Raw genomic sequence first — 15852 nt, 5'->3', positions numbered from 1 at the left:
TATATATATATATATATATATATATATATATATATATATATGTATATATATTTATATATATAATTATTTTTTTCTTCTATGGATGACAAAACATTTTAAAGATGGAATAAAACAATTAAAGAACAAACAAAAAGAGAGAGAGACTTTTTCAAACACCCCCCCCCCCCTTTTATTGGCAAATTCATTGTTAGTACAATAATCTAATTCTTGGTCGCATGAAAGAGGCCCCATCTCTGGTCCCCAGTCTTGGAACGTCCTAGTTTTTCCCTCCATCCGTTTACTATTGCCAAGTAGTCCTCTTCGGAGAATTCCTGCAGGTGACGAAAACAAAATAAAAACAAACAAATATGTGGATATGTCAGCCAATCGTCAAACCGCAACCAGAGTTTCAGCCTATATGCAACAATGACATCAATTTGAGTCGATGGCAACAACATCCACTCTGAATTTTCTTTTGATGATGAGGTTTTACTACAATAGGGGCATGACTTCCAAAGATAAACTGTGCTAAACCGCACATACTAACCTCAATGAACTCCTCCTTGATGGCCTCTGCTCTCTTTAACTCTGTCTCAATCACTTCGATGAACTGAACTGTTCGATCTTCTGCCCGGACGTTGCAAAAACCAGCTTCCTCAAGGAGCTGCAGGAGAGAAAAGGGTGAAGACTTTTGTTGGAGATATGAACGATTCTTTCACATGGACCAAAGGCCACATAGTGTGTGCCTGTATCTAGGATTGTTGAATTCCATCAGCGTTGCGAGGCATTAACATTTCTGTTTTATTTGCACAGCGGCTTCTTCTAAAACAGGTTTAGCCAAAAGGTAAACAAGAGGAAATAAACAATACAAGCAAACAATAGAAAGCAGTGGTGCCAACAGTTTGAGACAAGGAGTGGTGCATCAGTGCAGAAATTCCACAATTATGTTTTCTTTCCAAAAAACCCAGAGAAAGCGAGGAAACATACATAATAAAAGACAGGTAAATAAATAAAAACAGATTGAAAGTTTCACATTAAAATTTAAAAAAAAAGCATTAACATAAAATACACATAAAGATTACATGATTGATCGTTTATGATTAAAAAACTCAGAATTTGAAGCCCTGTTAAATCCTTAGCAGCAAAGTAGAAGGATTGCGCTGCATAGTGAAAGCAGAGGAGAGCGACACTGAGAGCTGAAATTAACTTTCTAGCGGCCTCTGGTGGACAAGAAAGTTAAATACATTGCCACGATTTAGATCATGCAATGTTTGCTAAGTGCCGTCATTGATTTTTTTTTTTTTTTTGTATGTTGAAGGCTGAGATTTACAGCGCTGATCTATTACATTGAATACAAAATGAACAACGAAGCCTGATACGGCTGCGGTGCACCAGTGGCAGGCACTGGGTTGTGTGTTTACCTTGCCATATCTAGAGGGTGTGTAGAGGATGTAGCCTCTCTGTTTGACATAGGCGTCAAACACTGGCGTCCAGGGCTTCTCCCCACAGCAGTAGTCGCTAATCAGCAACTGGCCACCGGGCTTTAACCACGACTGGACACGGCAAAGGAAAAAGGGGATGGATAGGAATTCAGCAGGTGGGAATGAGTAAGTACACAATCACCGAGGGGTCCACAGGTAAACATGCTAGTGTAAAGTGTAGAAAGTGTGAGAAAAGGCGCACGTGGAAGCGTTTGAACAGCTCCAGCTTGTCGTCTATGTGCAGGATTGTGTCTCTGCTGTAGATGACGTCAAAAGAACCTTCTGGGAACGTCCTCCTGGTGGCGTCGGCCACTTCGAACTGGACCTGATGCAAAGCACACTGCAGTGAATGAATAGCTTTAACGGTGGATTTAAGTGAGCTAAATGAGTGAGGTGATGATGAGACCCACTGATGGCAGCTTCTCACTGATGGCCCTGTCCAAGGCGATGTTCACCATGTTTTCTGACAGGTCCAGGCCCAGCACTTCCACTCCAAAACTCTGAAACATGCCGTAAGCGTCCAGTCACCAAGGTCCTTTCAATTCCTCTTATACATTTCTGGCCGTGGGCCAGGTTTCTTTCCTCTCACCTTTGCCATGTAGAAGTCTCCTCCACCAATGCCACAGCCAACATCCAGAACCTTCTGTCCAGACTTCAGGTTCAACATGTCCACAAATTCCTGTTTGCGTGAAAAAAGTTTTATTTTACTTTGATGCCAAAAAACTGGTTGAGAATATTTTCAGTCTTTGTGCAATAATATAAAGGACTAGCATTAAGATGCTGCAGGGAACAGTCATGCACCAATGTGTTTTTAATATTTTTTGTTCACATTATGGAACATCTTTGGTAAAAGTATCCACAGTATTTCCATTTTCTGATCTTTGTCTTTCATATCAGACTCCGCGTGGAGCTCCCTTGCACTCTTGAATATCAAAAGAACTCAACAGAAAAGTGAACTTCAGAAGTAGGTACTTTAAATTGGAAGTAGTAAAGCAGCACGGAAATGAATTAACAACCAACACTCTGCTGCTGCCAACTCCTTCACGCAGGAAATGGTAATTGCTGTTAACTTGCAATATTTCTTTCTCATGACAAATTGAGAGGCAATTTCTTTTTTTATTTGTGTGTCTTTCGACCAGATAGCTACCTTGGTGGTGCAGGGCCCACCCGTGCTGACGTAACCAGCTCCGAACATCTTCTCGTAGCGCAGGATCCCGCGGTTGGTGTACTGCTGGTTGTCCAGGAACTGCTGGAACGTGGTGAATCCGTTCTGGGTGTCTGAGGAGCGCTGAACCTTCTCCAGGAGCCAGCAGATCTGGTTTGGATTGTTTTTCATCTGGGAAAAGATACGGCAGGCTGTCGGGAGAACACCAAGGCGATGAGGGTGCCCCCTGGTGACTGGGGGTTTTCGTCTAAGAATTAAGGAGAGCCGGAGGACTCTACCTCAATGTAAGTCTGAACTTTCTTTTTCAAGATGATGTCAAAGCCAAACTTTTGCCCCTTCTCTGGCACGTCTTCCACTGCTGTGGACACTATGTGGCTGTACTGTGCATCTGTGCGGTAGCAGGTTGGGTTGAAGTCCCTCTTTGAGTCACCTGGAAGAGAGTTAGAAAGGACAACAAATCCATCTCATCTTCCTTCCCAAAAATGTTCAGGAAGACACAAACCTTTAACCACATCTAATTTATTGTTGTTCGTGTTGTTTTTTTTCGGTCCAGTGTTTAGATGCTGCTGCTGTCCGGCTGTGCGCTGATTACCTGAGCGGTGGTTGCAGGACTCTCTGAAGAAAAGGAAGCCGCCAGGCTTCAGCCAGCCCAGCATCCTCTCTATGAAGCTCTTGAGCTCCTCTTCGCTCAAGTACATCAGCAGCCAGTTAGAGAAGATGAAGTCAAAACTGAAAAAGATTTAAGTGGACAGACTTGTACTGCAAGTCAGGAAACTTGAATGTGATCGTGCTGAATCATCTCATTGTCGACCAAACTGAAATCCATCCGGCAGTGCTCGGACTCGTGCCCATCCATTCTAAACTGGGGCAAATATCTGAACACACACCTGTTCTTGGGCAGATCCAGCTTCGTGACGTCCGCCTGGATGAAGGAAGCGTTGCTGTGGTGACCGTTGTTCTTCCTGTTCTTCTCCACAAAGTTTTCCATGAAATCCACGGCAGTAACATGTTTGGCTTTGGTCAGCAGATGGCAGGTGTAGCGGCTGCAGAAACGAATGGAAACACTTATTGCCAGTTAGATTCAAGACTTTTTGATTGATTTATTTCCATTACTGAGGGAAAATGTGGAGCTTAAAAGTCTCTGGGTCAAAAAACAAAACAAAACCCACGACCCACAACAACAAATGTGTTTCTATTGACATTCTCACCCGATGCCAGCTCCCAGCTCCAGTATTGTGGAACCGGCCAAGGAGGGCAGCATGGAGAGGATCTCTGGCAGCTCATTCTGTGTCAGCTCTTGAGCACGAGAGTCCAGCATCATCTCCTCCACGGTGGCACCCCTGGAGTGCTCCTTCCAGAACTCTGTCATGTTTGTGCGGACTGAGAAGGACACAGGTGACAAAATTTTGATTAATCTAAAGGTAAAAACAGTCAGTAACCAAAACCAGCAGAATACCTGAAAATGCAGGGTTGTGACTGTTGATTTCAGCACAGACAATATGACAAAATCCATTTTTAAGTGTGTGATAATTAGTTTGGGTTATCTGCTTTATCATAATTGAAACAGAATACACAAAGCCATAGAGAAAACGACTTAAGATTTTGGGAAACTTGTTTACAAATGTAGGGCCTGGATTTGTCTAAATATTATCCAATTTATATGATTATTGTAAAAAACGATTTGCTCAAAATCATAAATCATAAAAAAAAATACAATCGTGCTGTTACAGAAAGTAAAAGAAAACACTCTCAATTAAATAAAATGTGTTTTGAATGTAAATAACATTTCTTTAGTTTGTTTCATAAGCGTTTACATAAAGAGAGGTTTTCACCTTAAATACATCTGGAATAAAGGTCAAGGACAACTGGCTGTCAATTATTCATTGGGTTGCTCGGGAAGAAAAAAATAAAAGTTTATCTAAGATTTACAATGTGTACCTTTAATAACTCACATACACACTGTCCAAGCAAATATCTGACCTTTTTTTCTGATTCAAGTTAACCATTAGACAAACACAAGCCTTCACATGTAAACAACACATTGTTAATAAAGTTAAGTGCACTGACTCCCATGTGTTTGTGACACGATAGTGGTCAGTTCTGAACCTCCAGACACATTTTCTAGTATTTTTTTCTCACTGAAGCCAAATGTTACCTTTACAAAGAAAGGCCTGACAATTCTCAACTGCAAGACCAAGACTGTAGAAAACACCAAAACAATTGTTAAATGATGTAATTTGGCTTCTATAAACGGAAAAAAAGTACTTTAAAGTCTTAATGCTTTATACTGAGAACCTGCACTGACAATAAATACTGTGGTCACTTTCTGATCCTCAGTATTGGTTCTTCACCCATAAAAAAAGCACGTCTAGACTACTGAACTAGAGTGACAGTTTGTCAGCCCATATGTTGTTAATTTCCAATTACTAATAATATGTGTGTATATATATAAATAAATAAAGTGCCAATAAATGCATAATAATTAAATAAAATGCTTAAAAGCATCAGAATAGAACAAATTAAAGTGAAATTGGATATATTTTGGTTAGTATTCTCCAAGTTCTTTCTATTAGAAAAAGGAAGCAAATGTCGAAATGTAATAATAATAAATTAATAAGTAATAACAATAAAGAATAAACAAAAACAAAACAAAACAAAACAAAAACAAAAACAAAACACAAACGTGCCCTTTACTAATTAATTCCCCACATGTTGCCTTAATCCACCTTCCGAATAGCAACACTGGGGCAGACAGACAAAAGGTGATGTGACAGCAGCCCAGTCCAGTCACTGACACATTCCACACAGTGAGCACAGTAGGATTACTTCCACCAGCTGCACAGAGCGCAGCACCGAGCGACATGTGGCCGCTGCAGGGAAAAACACTTCGCCTCCCAAACCTTCCAAAAGCAGCAAAAAAAAAAAAGAAAAGAAAAAAGAAGAAGAAGAAGAAGAAGCCCAAATCACTCAATCTCCTGCTCATACCTTTATCCATGGCGATCTTTTCTTGGTTCACAATTAAAAAAAAAGATTACACAACTATGTCTATGCGGACTAGCAATCAACAGGTCAATTTCAAATCCCGCCTACAGGCACAGACACCACTGACAGAGTGCGGCGCGGGGTCTCACCCGTCGAGGTGCCTCCTTAAATAACGCGGGGCCGCTCCGTGGGAGTGACGGGGCCCTGCCTCGGCTCGGACATCGACCACCGAACTCACCTCGTTCGGTTTCTGCTGACGCGCGCAAGATTTTCGGTCGGTGCAACCGCACGCGTCGGTTACATCACAGCGCCGCGCGAAGCTCGCGCCTCAGTGGAGGCGGGGCTAAGCGACCGGTTGTTTTCCTCCTCCTCCTCCTCCTCCTCCTCCTCCTCCTCCGAGCAGCTTTACCCTTCACGTACTATACAACAACTATGGGGTTTGAGGGGAGGGGTGGGTGATGGAGAACGTCGCTTGTTTGAATGTGTCAACGTGGTTACGAAGGAGAAGAGCAAAGAGACGGGGGGGTAAACATATTAAACATATTAAGAATGTTGAGGGAAAGGGGAGGACGCAGTCAAGGCAAGTGAATAAAATAAACATTGCAGTTTAGCGCAAAAACAATCTGACGAGGTTGATGTTCTACAGAGACTCGCTGATGTTTGGCAACGATACACCCCCCATTGCAAAGTTATTGAGTAACACGTGTTTAAAAAAGTTCTGTAAAAAGTGAAGTTATACTCACTTTAAAAAAAAAAATGTAGAACGTTGGCAGGGAGAGTTCTATGCCAACGTTCTACATTTTTTTTTTTTTTTTTAGATAATAGCAAAAAAAACAACAACCTTGAAATTTACCTTCTTTGTGTCCCTGCTGGTGGACAGATTCTCTTAGATGGTTCTTTGCTGCATTTCCACATCTACTTTAAAAGCAAATGTATTTAACGGCAGTGTATTAGATGTTAGCTGTCATCCAGTCAACTCCCCCCCCAGACGGTCCACTGCAACAAAACAAGAAAAAACGGTTCCCAGTTTAGGCTTTGGCTAAGACCTGCACCTGGAAAAGAAGTGTTTCCACCAAGGCCCTGCAGCTGCAGGAAGGTTTTTCCAGAAAATGGCACATTGACCGCACTGTGGTTCCCTGCTTAAGATGATGTTTTATTGTTATTATTTGAAGAGGACAAACACATGGCTGCCGTGAGATGGACTTGGACCAACGCAAGGCTGCAGGTGTTGTCACTAACCAGTGACAGTAAGGACTGAGGTATTTGTGCTATTTGTGACACCACAAAGGGCTGATTTCACCAGAACCTTTCTTAAAAGTGCATTGAGCAAGCCATTCAAGTAAAGGATGGACCTTTTGCACATCTACAAGTTAATTCACAGGCTAGAAACATTATTTTAGTGTTAGGCATGGGTAATGTTTTGCATATGATGGGGATTTTAAGAGCACTTAGTCAGTTATGTAGTAAGGATGGCTTGGGAAAGTTTTCTCTTAAGACCAAGAAATGGATGATGACTGATGCTCACCACTTTGAACTTGTGGAAAAAAGCCCAGGCAAAGCATAACTGTACTGTGGCTGTTATAGGTGGAACACACCTGCCGAGGCCAGGAGTGCACTTGGAGTACAGAGGGGTGAATAGAGAGGCATTAAACATAACAGCTCAAGTGGATGCTGATAGTTCTTCATTTTAAATGAATAAATACATATGGTTGATGTTCCAAAGAGCCGGTATGAGAAGTTTATCTTCCCGCTAAATCCATGAGCAAACCTCATGGATTTTCTCATGGATTTTGTCCATTTTCATACCCGTTAAAATCAAGTGTGTGCCAGTGTGACCCTTCATCAGTTAATTTTGTCTGTCAACCATGTCTTTTATTGACCTGCTTGCCTGCAGTTTATGATAGACATACTGATACTGACAGCTGTGGACATATTCTCTAAAAGGTAGGTTGCGGGTCAGCTTCCAGTTGGACTTTAGTCTTGTGTCCTGATGTGGCTCCAGAATGTGCAATAAGAAAAAAGATGATGCAATCTTTGCTATCTGAGCTGGAAAAAAACATGTGTTAAAAATGAGAGAGTCACTCTGCAGAGTTTTTTGGTCATTAATGTAAAATGAGCACAATGAACAACTACATTTTTTTTTTTAGATTGGCACTTGGATCGATCTGTCTCGATATCGGAACAACACATTTAGTATTTCTGTCCGAAGCCTAATTTGCTCCCTTCCCATGCCACATTTTTTAAATGATTTTGAATTTTGATTTAAAAAAAAAAAAAAAAATGAAGTAAGTAAATTAAATGTGCTTGATTTATGCATTTATTTTTCTTTGCCTTGGGCTTTTGTCACAAGGCATCCTCCATTACAAAGTTGCTGTGTGAACGTGTTGGTGCTGATTTCCCACACACTCCTGCTGCCACATGCTGGGTAATGAGAGAAGGAAGACTGAACATATACAAATACAGATTTGTTAAGTTGTTGTTCAGTATTGCCCTTATGTAACTATACACACTATGACTGCATCACCACACATGTCGAACATGTAAAGTGCTCTGATTGCATTGAATGTCATGACTGTGTGCACTGCCGCCGCTGTTTGTCCAAGATTGAATGAATGATTGACACAGAACCTCAGAGAAAACTGATTCTTTTGACTAAAATGTGCGTTTGCTTCAGTGCGATACTCTCTGTTAATATACATTTCTAACATGAAAACATAAAATGGAAAAATACACAGGAAAGTCAAGACAAAATGGTTGGTTAGTGTTAACAAATTGTACATGCAAAATAAATGAATAAATTGAATAAATAAAAAATAAATAAACAAACATTGCTGTAATATAGAAATGACCTATCTAAATTGCCTGTTGTCAAACTTAGTGCGCCAGTGAAAAAGTGAATGTGTAATCAAGGGTAAGCATGACCTTTGCTGCAGTTCCAACACAACCACATCCAAAGTTCACCATGTCCACACTGAGCCGCATGAGGCGCATTTGTTGGTGATGATTCATGAAGCTCGGATCGACAAGTAATATCGCGATAATTACATATAAATAAGCAACAGTATTTTTAAAATTGGAATAGACAAAATTATTCAGTAAACTTGGTTTTTGTTGACTTTGAGGTTACACGAGAACACAGATGTTGGGTGCGACTTGCAAATCAGATTCTTGAGTTGAAAAGTTCTCGATTGGTCTATTTTAAACTTTAAAACACCAAATTCAATTAAAGTAAATCAAATCACATATTTCATTCAGATTTGCATGTGAGTCGTTCCAAATGTTTCAGAAACGCTCAAGTGTCATTCAGTAACAACATAACACAAACCACAATCTTTTAACATGTGTAATCACTAACCAGAACCAGTTTAATTTGGCTCCTGCAGGTACTTCACTGTTCCAAGGGGAAATTACTTGTCGGTCAAATGTACATCAATGATGCAAGTGCAAGTCTGCAGAGACAATACAAAGGACAATGCACTCAACACTCGCAAGGAGTGACTCAACTCATAATGTGGATTAAAACTATCACTGACCACTGATGAGACCTGCTGAAAGAGACACAGAATAAAAGAAAATAAACCTGAGACTAGAATTTACCGTCCAGATCTCAATTCCGGGATTTCATCCCTTCGCTGTCGTTTGAAGGCAGCATTTCAAGCGCAAGTAAAACAGTTGGTGCCTCGGATCTGATGAAATGTTCTCTGCTTCGTGGACTGACCGAGATTTGAACAGATCTTTGTGATCTGTTCAGACTGATGCAGTTTGGTGGCAGCGGTGATGGTTCCCCCCTCTCTGTTCCGTTCTGCCTATGTAGCTCTGCCCAACCAGGAGTTGATGCCAGAAGTTAAAACACTCTCAACAAATGTCTGAAGCAATGTACTGCAGAGATGAAAGGAAGCCAGCTCCAGAGGATTCTTTTTTCCAAACCATTTTTTAAATTTTTTTATTATGGGTTCTCTATGTGAATTCCACTTTAACTTATGTTAATTGGGATCTTGGGATTCATCCTCAGTAACGCACTGCTTCTGCTGATGGCTGTCAGGCAGGATGACTCTGTCCCTTAAAATCTAAGGGTGGAGTTAAAGGTCAGATGTAAATGTCCATGTAGAATTAATAATTTTAATCGCTTCATGTCACAGCCTCTGAACACAAACAGATCACATAGATCTCCCACAGTGGGGAGAGGGTCTGCGGCTGAGGTTGGAAATATTTACCCCTCTACCCTAAAGACAAGATCTTTCCACACGCTGGCACAGAATGACTGGCTGCTATCTGAAGGCGGCTGCCTATCATGATGTGCGCAAATGAGAGAAAATAAACAACGCTATCGGCTGATTTCCCTTGAACTGTGATTGGTAGAGAAAGTCACACCACCGGCCTTTTACTACCACTTGAATGTAAGGTGATCGTGCAAGGTGGACGCTAATTTACTCACAAAGTATTCAGCCACGATTACACACACGTTTTAATGAGCTTGGAATGTGTTGTGAAGGCTAAATCTGAGGGTGCAGTGAATACTTGGGAGATGACTGAATGTTGCGCAGGTAAACGCACTGTCATTTCTGTCCACTAGATGTCAGAAACGACACAACAAATGATGGCGACCGCCACAAGCGACGGCTAAAAATAGGACATGATAGTTGAGTCACTTTTTGTTAATGCAGTGTTTCTCAAAATGGGTGGCGCGCCCCCTAGGGGGCGCAGAGTCACGTTAATTTTTCCACGGCGGAACAATTAACAAAAAGGGTTCAGTAGGTTGTAGCTAAGCAAAACGCTGCTCAGGTACACAGGATGGACAAATATTTGACAGGGATGTAATGAAAGAATTCAGGAGTCCGGCGGTGGCCACTGTTCTTTGTTGTTGGGCACTTTTGGCTGTAGAATCGTTCCGCGAGTAGCTGGCAACCCTATCTAGACCACAGCTGCGAGTGAAAGCCAGAGGACAATGAACAGTTTTCGAGCGCTGATAGAATGTAATCAAAAATAGAAAAATTTTCTTCCTCCAAGGTGGGGCGTGACAGAGAAAGTTTGAGAACCACTGCCCTCATGCCATGCAAGTCTATGGGGTCAAAAGTCAACTTTGTCCTAGAGACATGGGGCCACTTGCAGGTTCATTGGGATCCCTCAAGACACAGCCACGTCAAATTTCGGGCTTCTAGCCCATGAGGAACCCCAAAACCCTAACCCTAATTCCCGCAGTAACCCTAACCCTAACCCTAATTCCAGCCTTATCGCTAACCCTGATGCCATGCAAGTCTATGGGGTAAAAAGTCAACTTTGTCCTGGAGACATGGGACCACTTGCAGGTTCATCGGGATCCCTCAAGACACAGCCACATCAAATTTGGGGCTTCTGGCCCATGAAGAACCCCGAAACTACTCCTACTTTTTCCCTGGCGGCTTTTAGGAGTTTCAGGAAGCTCGAATTGCACGTCTTCACTAAGCACTGTTAACACAGGGCTAACTGTGAGGTTTTCTGGAGATCTATGATGTCCTCTGGTTGTGTGTGGCTGCCCCACAGGACTCCATGGTGAAAAATAAGCATCTGAAAGTGGGGGCTTTTACTTTGACTCGTGACTTACAAAAATTTCCCTTGAGTGACTTCAACAGGGTTTTCATTGGATGTCAGCTTTCCAATAAGTCCTTATTCAAATGTTGCATGATGAAAATAGCAGATGACTTCAACACACCGATACAATGTACCGTGAGCTTACAGACATCTTTCAATAGCGCCTGTGCGCAGGCCTCAGCCAGGTGTGATGACACTAATAGTGATATCACAGAGATATTCATGAGGCCTTTTCACACGAAAGAGGTTTGTTTTGTTGGGCGTGCAGCAGCCTCCCGTGGGAGCGAGGAGAATCTACAGACGGACGTTTTTTCTCTTCCGCAGCCGCTACGGCAGGCAGGGAGGCAAAGGAGGAAGCAATCTATGAGTGTGTGTGTGTGTCAATATGATATGGGGAAAAAGAAAAACAACCAAAGACGTATTAGATGCGCTTGCTTCTCTGGAGGATACAGAGTAATTGCACTTCACTTGATCCTAAGTGAATTGGAGTCATTGCCGGAAGGGAAAAAGCACATCTTGGGCCATGAAAGATTCATTGACAATCCTACGAACCACATCTTGCAGGTTTCCTTTCAGGTTGTCCTTTCTCATCTCAGCAGAGAGAATACATCAAGGTTGGTGGGGAATGTACTTATTTACCGATTTACTAGCAGGGCTTTCTTTTTCAAGATCACACACACACACACACACACACACACACACACACACAGTTGCTCTTCTTTAAAAGTAGCATCTTGATCTCAACTTGTTGTGTTCAACGCCAAGACTCATTCTCTCATCCCGTCGCTGCCGCCACCTCCTCCCCTTAACGCTGGGATTCCACCCAAGGACGCTAAACTTTTCCTCTGGATCTGATCTCTGCTCAGCGCTTTGAGCCGTCCTGCCGCGCTTTTCAACCTTGCTGTCAAGGACACGTGGAGGCACAAAGGAGCTGTCGATGTTCTCTCATGTTTTAAGGAGAATGTCTTCTTATTGTTGGGGGCAACGGGAAGTCTCTTACGTTTTTGAAGTAAACAGACCACTTTTATTTTTTTTGAAAGAAAGTTTCCTTGTTACCTCTCAGGTTGACTCTGCAAGACCAAATATGACATTCCAATGAAGTGAAAAAAAAAAACCATTGTCAGTCTCTACCTGTAAAACAAAGGAAAACACTTGAAATATTGTTATCTTGTGTTTGAAAGCAGCAGAAAGTGGCTGAATAGGGTCCTTTAAAGTCTCTCCACGTCTACGATGTAAATTCAATACGTTTCAATTTTCTGCTCAAACAAGTGCATACTGAAAGATACAACAGTGCTGCATTCAGAACTGAAATCTATTTCGTGTGACGTAGGAAGATCCCACTGACCAGCATTAGATGGCAGCACGCACCACCGGACACGTCATTGAGGACTGCACAATTAGGGACTGATGTCCCCGCATCTATTTTTGCCTTATTGCTTGGACTAAACTGAGCGAAGCCCGGGCTGCCGTCAGACACCATCAGCAAGCTTCTCTCTGCTTCAATCCTCCACCACCACCTGTTCAGCCACTTTTTAATTTACACCTTGAAACAAGACTCATCTTGAAGTTGCTTCTGATCCGGAATTAATTTGAGGATATTAATTTTCTCTTCCCTATCAGACTTTGCTTTTATTCATTAAACCTTTCAGGTCTTATTCTTCTTCTTTAAAAAAAAAAAAAAAAAAAGATAATTTTCTTGCCAGTCATCTTTTAAATATACATGGAAAATAGTTTGGCTGCCTGCCCGAGGATTTGATGGAAAGCTAAATGTGTTGAAGCAAACCTCTTTGCACCTCTTTATGTAATGAGAAATCATCTATAAACCTTTTATGTGTAACAGTTAAATGAGCAAAGCATTTTTGTTGATTCAGCCTTATAAATCTACTCGTAGGTTTCACTTGGCACTTTATTTGGCACTCACTACTTTACGTTGTCATCAAATGCTTCTCTTTATTTGGCACTCACTGACTTTAGGTTATCAATAAATGCTTTTCAAATCGTCCAGATAAAGGCTGAACTTGGCAGCGCGGTGTTGTTTATATTTTTAGGGCAGAAATGAATATTTATGAGCCAAAGTCTCCGGAGAAAACAAAAATAGTTTGCTGGCCTTTGTTTCAGTGACTTTTATCATCGTCCCTCTGGATTGTCAACACCCCGAGGGCCAACCCAGCCATAGCGGTGAACCATTTTGTATATCTGAAGGTCCCAAATTAAATGTGATTTAACATCAAGTCGTGCTAAAGATGCACAGATGCGCGATGCACACGCTGAAATTTTGGATGAGTGATAAATAAACTGCTGCAGGGCTCGGGGCCACCGGGCAAAAGTAATTACACAATCTGCTTAGGTGTCATCAGTACATAATGTCTGTGGTCGCTCAAACATGAAGGAGACCTTGAGGTGCCCGTGTGTGTGTGTGTGTGTGTGTGTTGTGTGTGTGTGTGTGTTTCTCATCGAGCCTGTCAAGTTGCTGTGAAGGTGTGGAAATGTCATCAGTAATAATATCTCCCATGCCATCGATTTTAAAAGTCCTTGCAAATAATCGTAGTGGGAGAGGATTATAAGGTGTCTACGTATGACAAGTGGAAAAGCACTGATTGGGCTGTTTGACAGTCGGTGTGTGTGATAAGTTTTATTTTGAATGATAAGTTTAATATTTACAATCAAAAAAGTATGATATGTTTTGTGTTAGACTTTCTGTTCAGTATTATAAACAGGACTTTGCAAATTGGCTGTCAAATGCATTGTAGCTAACCAGCTAATTAGTGCTGTAGCCCGCACAGAGGCTATGGATCTAAGACCCACAAAAAAGACAGAGAGCTGTTTTTGCAGGAATACTAAAAGGGCTTGTTGCCCTCTTCTAAGATGATTTGCTTTTTTATCAGCTCACTTATTTGATGCATCGGCTGGTTGCAGACTTCTCCTGCACCAAAACATTGTTGCCCAGCAGCGAATGCTAAACAGATGAAAACTGTTGCAATCACCTTCATCCTCAGAAAGTTGCTGAAAGAAAGTGATTCAGTTTTTTTTCTCTTTTATATCTCTGAGAAGTGCAGAGAGCGTGTCAAAGCGAAACAATTCAAGTATTGCATACATACTTCTTTCTTTGGCAGCTTTGAAAGAAGAGTGATGATCCCCGTTGGAGTTTTTTCAAACACCTAAATCAAAGTGATGGTGTATTTGCCCAGCACTGTGCTTCGGCAGGTTCTTACATTTCTCATGCACCTTTTCCTTAATTCCCTTTAGATTAAAGAGGAACGACCCGGCCTGGAGGCCTGACTTTCCACAGCTGTTGTCACGCCTCCCGGTGTTGCCTCTCTGACTTCTCCGCTCTCCACCGCCGCGAGGCAGAGCTTTTCTTCACGTCTAACCTGACACCTGCAGACTCAGGCCGGGGATAACGGTGCCCTGAATCAGACAGGGGAGCCGTGTGAAAGCGCACCTGCTGAGCCGGCGTGACAGCATAAATCAGGGAAGCGGGGTAATTACTTTTATTTCTCAATCAGCTCGGGGATCAGTACCCTTGAGCGGTGGCTTCCTGCCCGTCGTCCCCTTCGCCTCCCTCGCACCGGCGTTCTTCTTCCTCTGACAGTCTGGGCGTCTAATCCAATCTAAGACACCTCAAGGTTGATAAAAATGACAGACTGCTGGCTGAAAGGGCTCCACGGCAAGAAGGAATGCTGAGGTGGATAGATGTGGAAGACGCTGAGTGAGGAGGGAGGAGACGGATGCAGAGCAAGCAGATCAAATGAGACAAAAACATTTGCAAGGATAAAACTCCCGCTGGCGTCGAAGGTCAAGAGGTCAGTTTAAAGGTCAGCTGAAGGAAGTTCGGAACAGCTGCGCAGGGTGGACTCATCACGCGCCTGTTTTGGCCCTGTGTGACCTCACTTCTTTCCCGGAGCGTTGCGTGCACACTGCATTGTGTGTTTGGGTGAATACACGACCTTGAAAACTTTCAGCCTGCATCTTTGGCTAAAACCCCAGGAAAGTATGAGAGCAAGAGAGAGAGAGAGAGGGGAAGGAAGGAGCAATGCAAAGTCTGCCAAGGATCCTCCCACTGGCCGGCGCTAAGAGCTCTTCAGGAAATCTCTCTCGGCAAGTAGGATCCATGGCGAAGCTGCTGCAGCCTGAAGACGAGTCGCCTCACACGGGGCACCCCTCGGCTGCGGCCTAGGAGATAAACCTGTGAGACTGTCAGACTTGAAAGACATTAGACGGCGTCTCCTCACGCGAGAGTTTGGCCTCCTTTTCCCCGCCGCCGTCGTCGTTGTCTGAACTCCGTCATGATTTTCAGTTCGAGTGCGTGAGCATTTGGCAAGGCCACATCAAAAACCTCCTCAGCTCCTTCTAAACTCCTCTTTCTGTCTGCGATTAAACGGGAGCAACGATGCCTGCCGGTACGTGCATGACGTTAATCTTCATCTGCCTCGGCCCACTTAAAACGGGTCGAGGAGTCCGCAAGCGTCAAAAAATATGCTTGTGAGCCTATTCAGTGACTCGGAACCATGAAAAGGGTTTTTGTTGTCATTTAGGTGACGGAGCTCTGTGTGATATCTTTAATTTCAGCAGACAAAAAACATGAAATTTCACCTTAAAAGTCCCAAATTCTGAAAATTCATTAGCATTCATGTCAAGTTATCGTTATCTTATTTGCAAAGCCAATTAAAGTAAACC

General features: G+C 42.6%; 1 protein-coding gene across 3 annotated transcripts; it reads right to left on the bottom strand.

The window, feature by feature from the left end:
• Positions 1 to 144: 144 nt before the first annotated feature.
• Positions 145 to 9330, bottom strand: pmt (phosphoethanolamine methyltransferase). Of its 3 annotated transcripts, none has more exons than XM_076046618.1 (12): positions 9205 to 9330; positions 3834 to 4005; positions 3513 to 3668; positions 3218 to 3354; positions 2904 to 3055; positions 2608 to 2796; positions 2050 to 2139; positions 1871 to 1960; positions 1663 to 1785; positions 1401 to 1532; positions 527 to 643; positions 145 to 311 (listed from the first exon to the last, which is right to left on the bottom strand). In XM_076046618.1, the coding sequence occupies exons 2-12, from the start codon at positions 3992 to 3994 to the stop codon at positions 201 to 203; spliced, it is 1458 nt and encodes a 485-aa protein (XP_075902733.1). In that variant the 5' UTR covers positions 3995 to 4005; positions 9205 to 9330; the 3' UTR covers positions 145 to 200. The 3 variants fall into 3 exon arrangements, with proteins under 3 accessions (XP_075902733.1, XP_075902732.1, XP_075902731.1); XM_076046617.1 differs by lacking the exon at positions 9205 to 9330 and adding an exon at positions 5757 to 5902; XM_076046616.1 differs by lacking the exon at positions 9205 to 9330 and adding an exon at positions 5611 to 5750.
• Positions 9331 to 15852: the final 6522 nt, after the last annotated feature.

The sequence above is a fragment of the Nelusetta ayraudi genome, unplaced genomic scaffold (genome assembly GCF_046127955.1).
Source record: "Nelusetta ayraudi isolate G7.1 ecotype Tasmania unplaced genomic scaffold, CSIRO-AGI_Nayr_v1 ptg000090l, whole genome shotgun sequence".
NCBI lineage: Eukaryota > Metazoa > Chordata > Actinopteri > Tetraodontiformes > Monacanthidae > Nelusetta > Nelusetta ayraudi.
The sequence above is the reverse complement of the archived record's forward strand: the minus strand, read 5'-3'. Positions and strand labels throughout refer to the sequence as shown.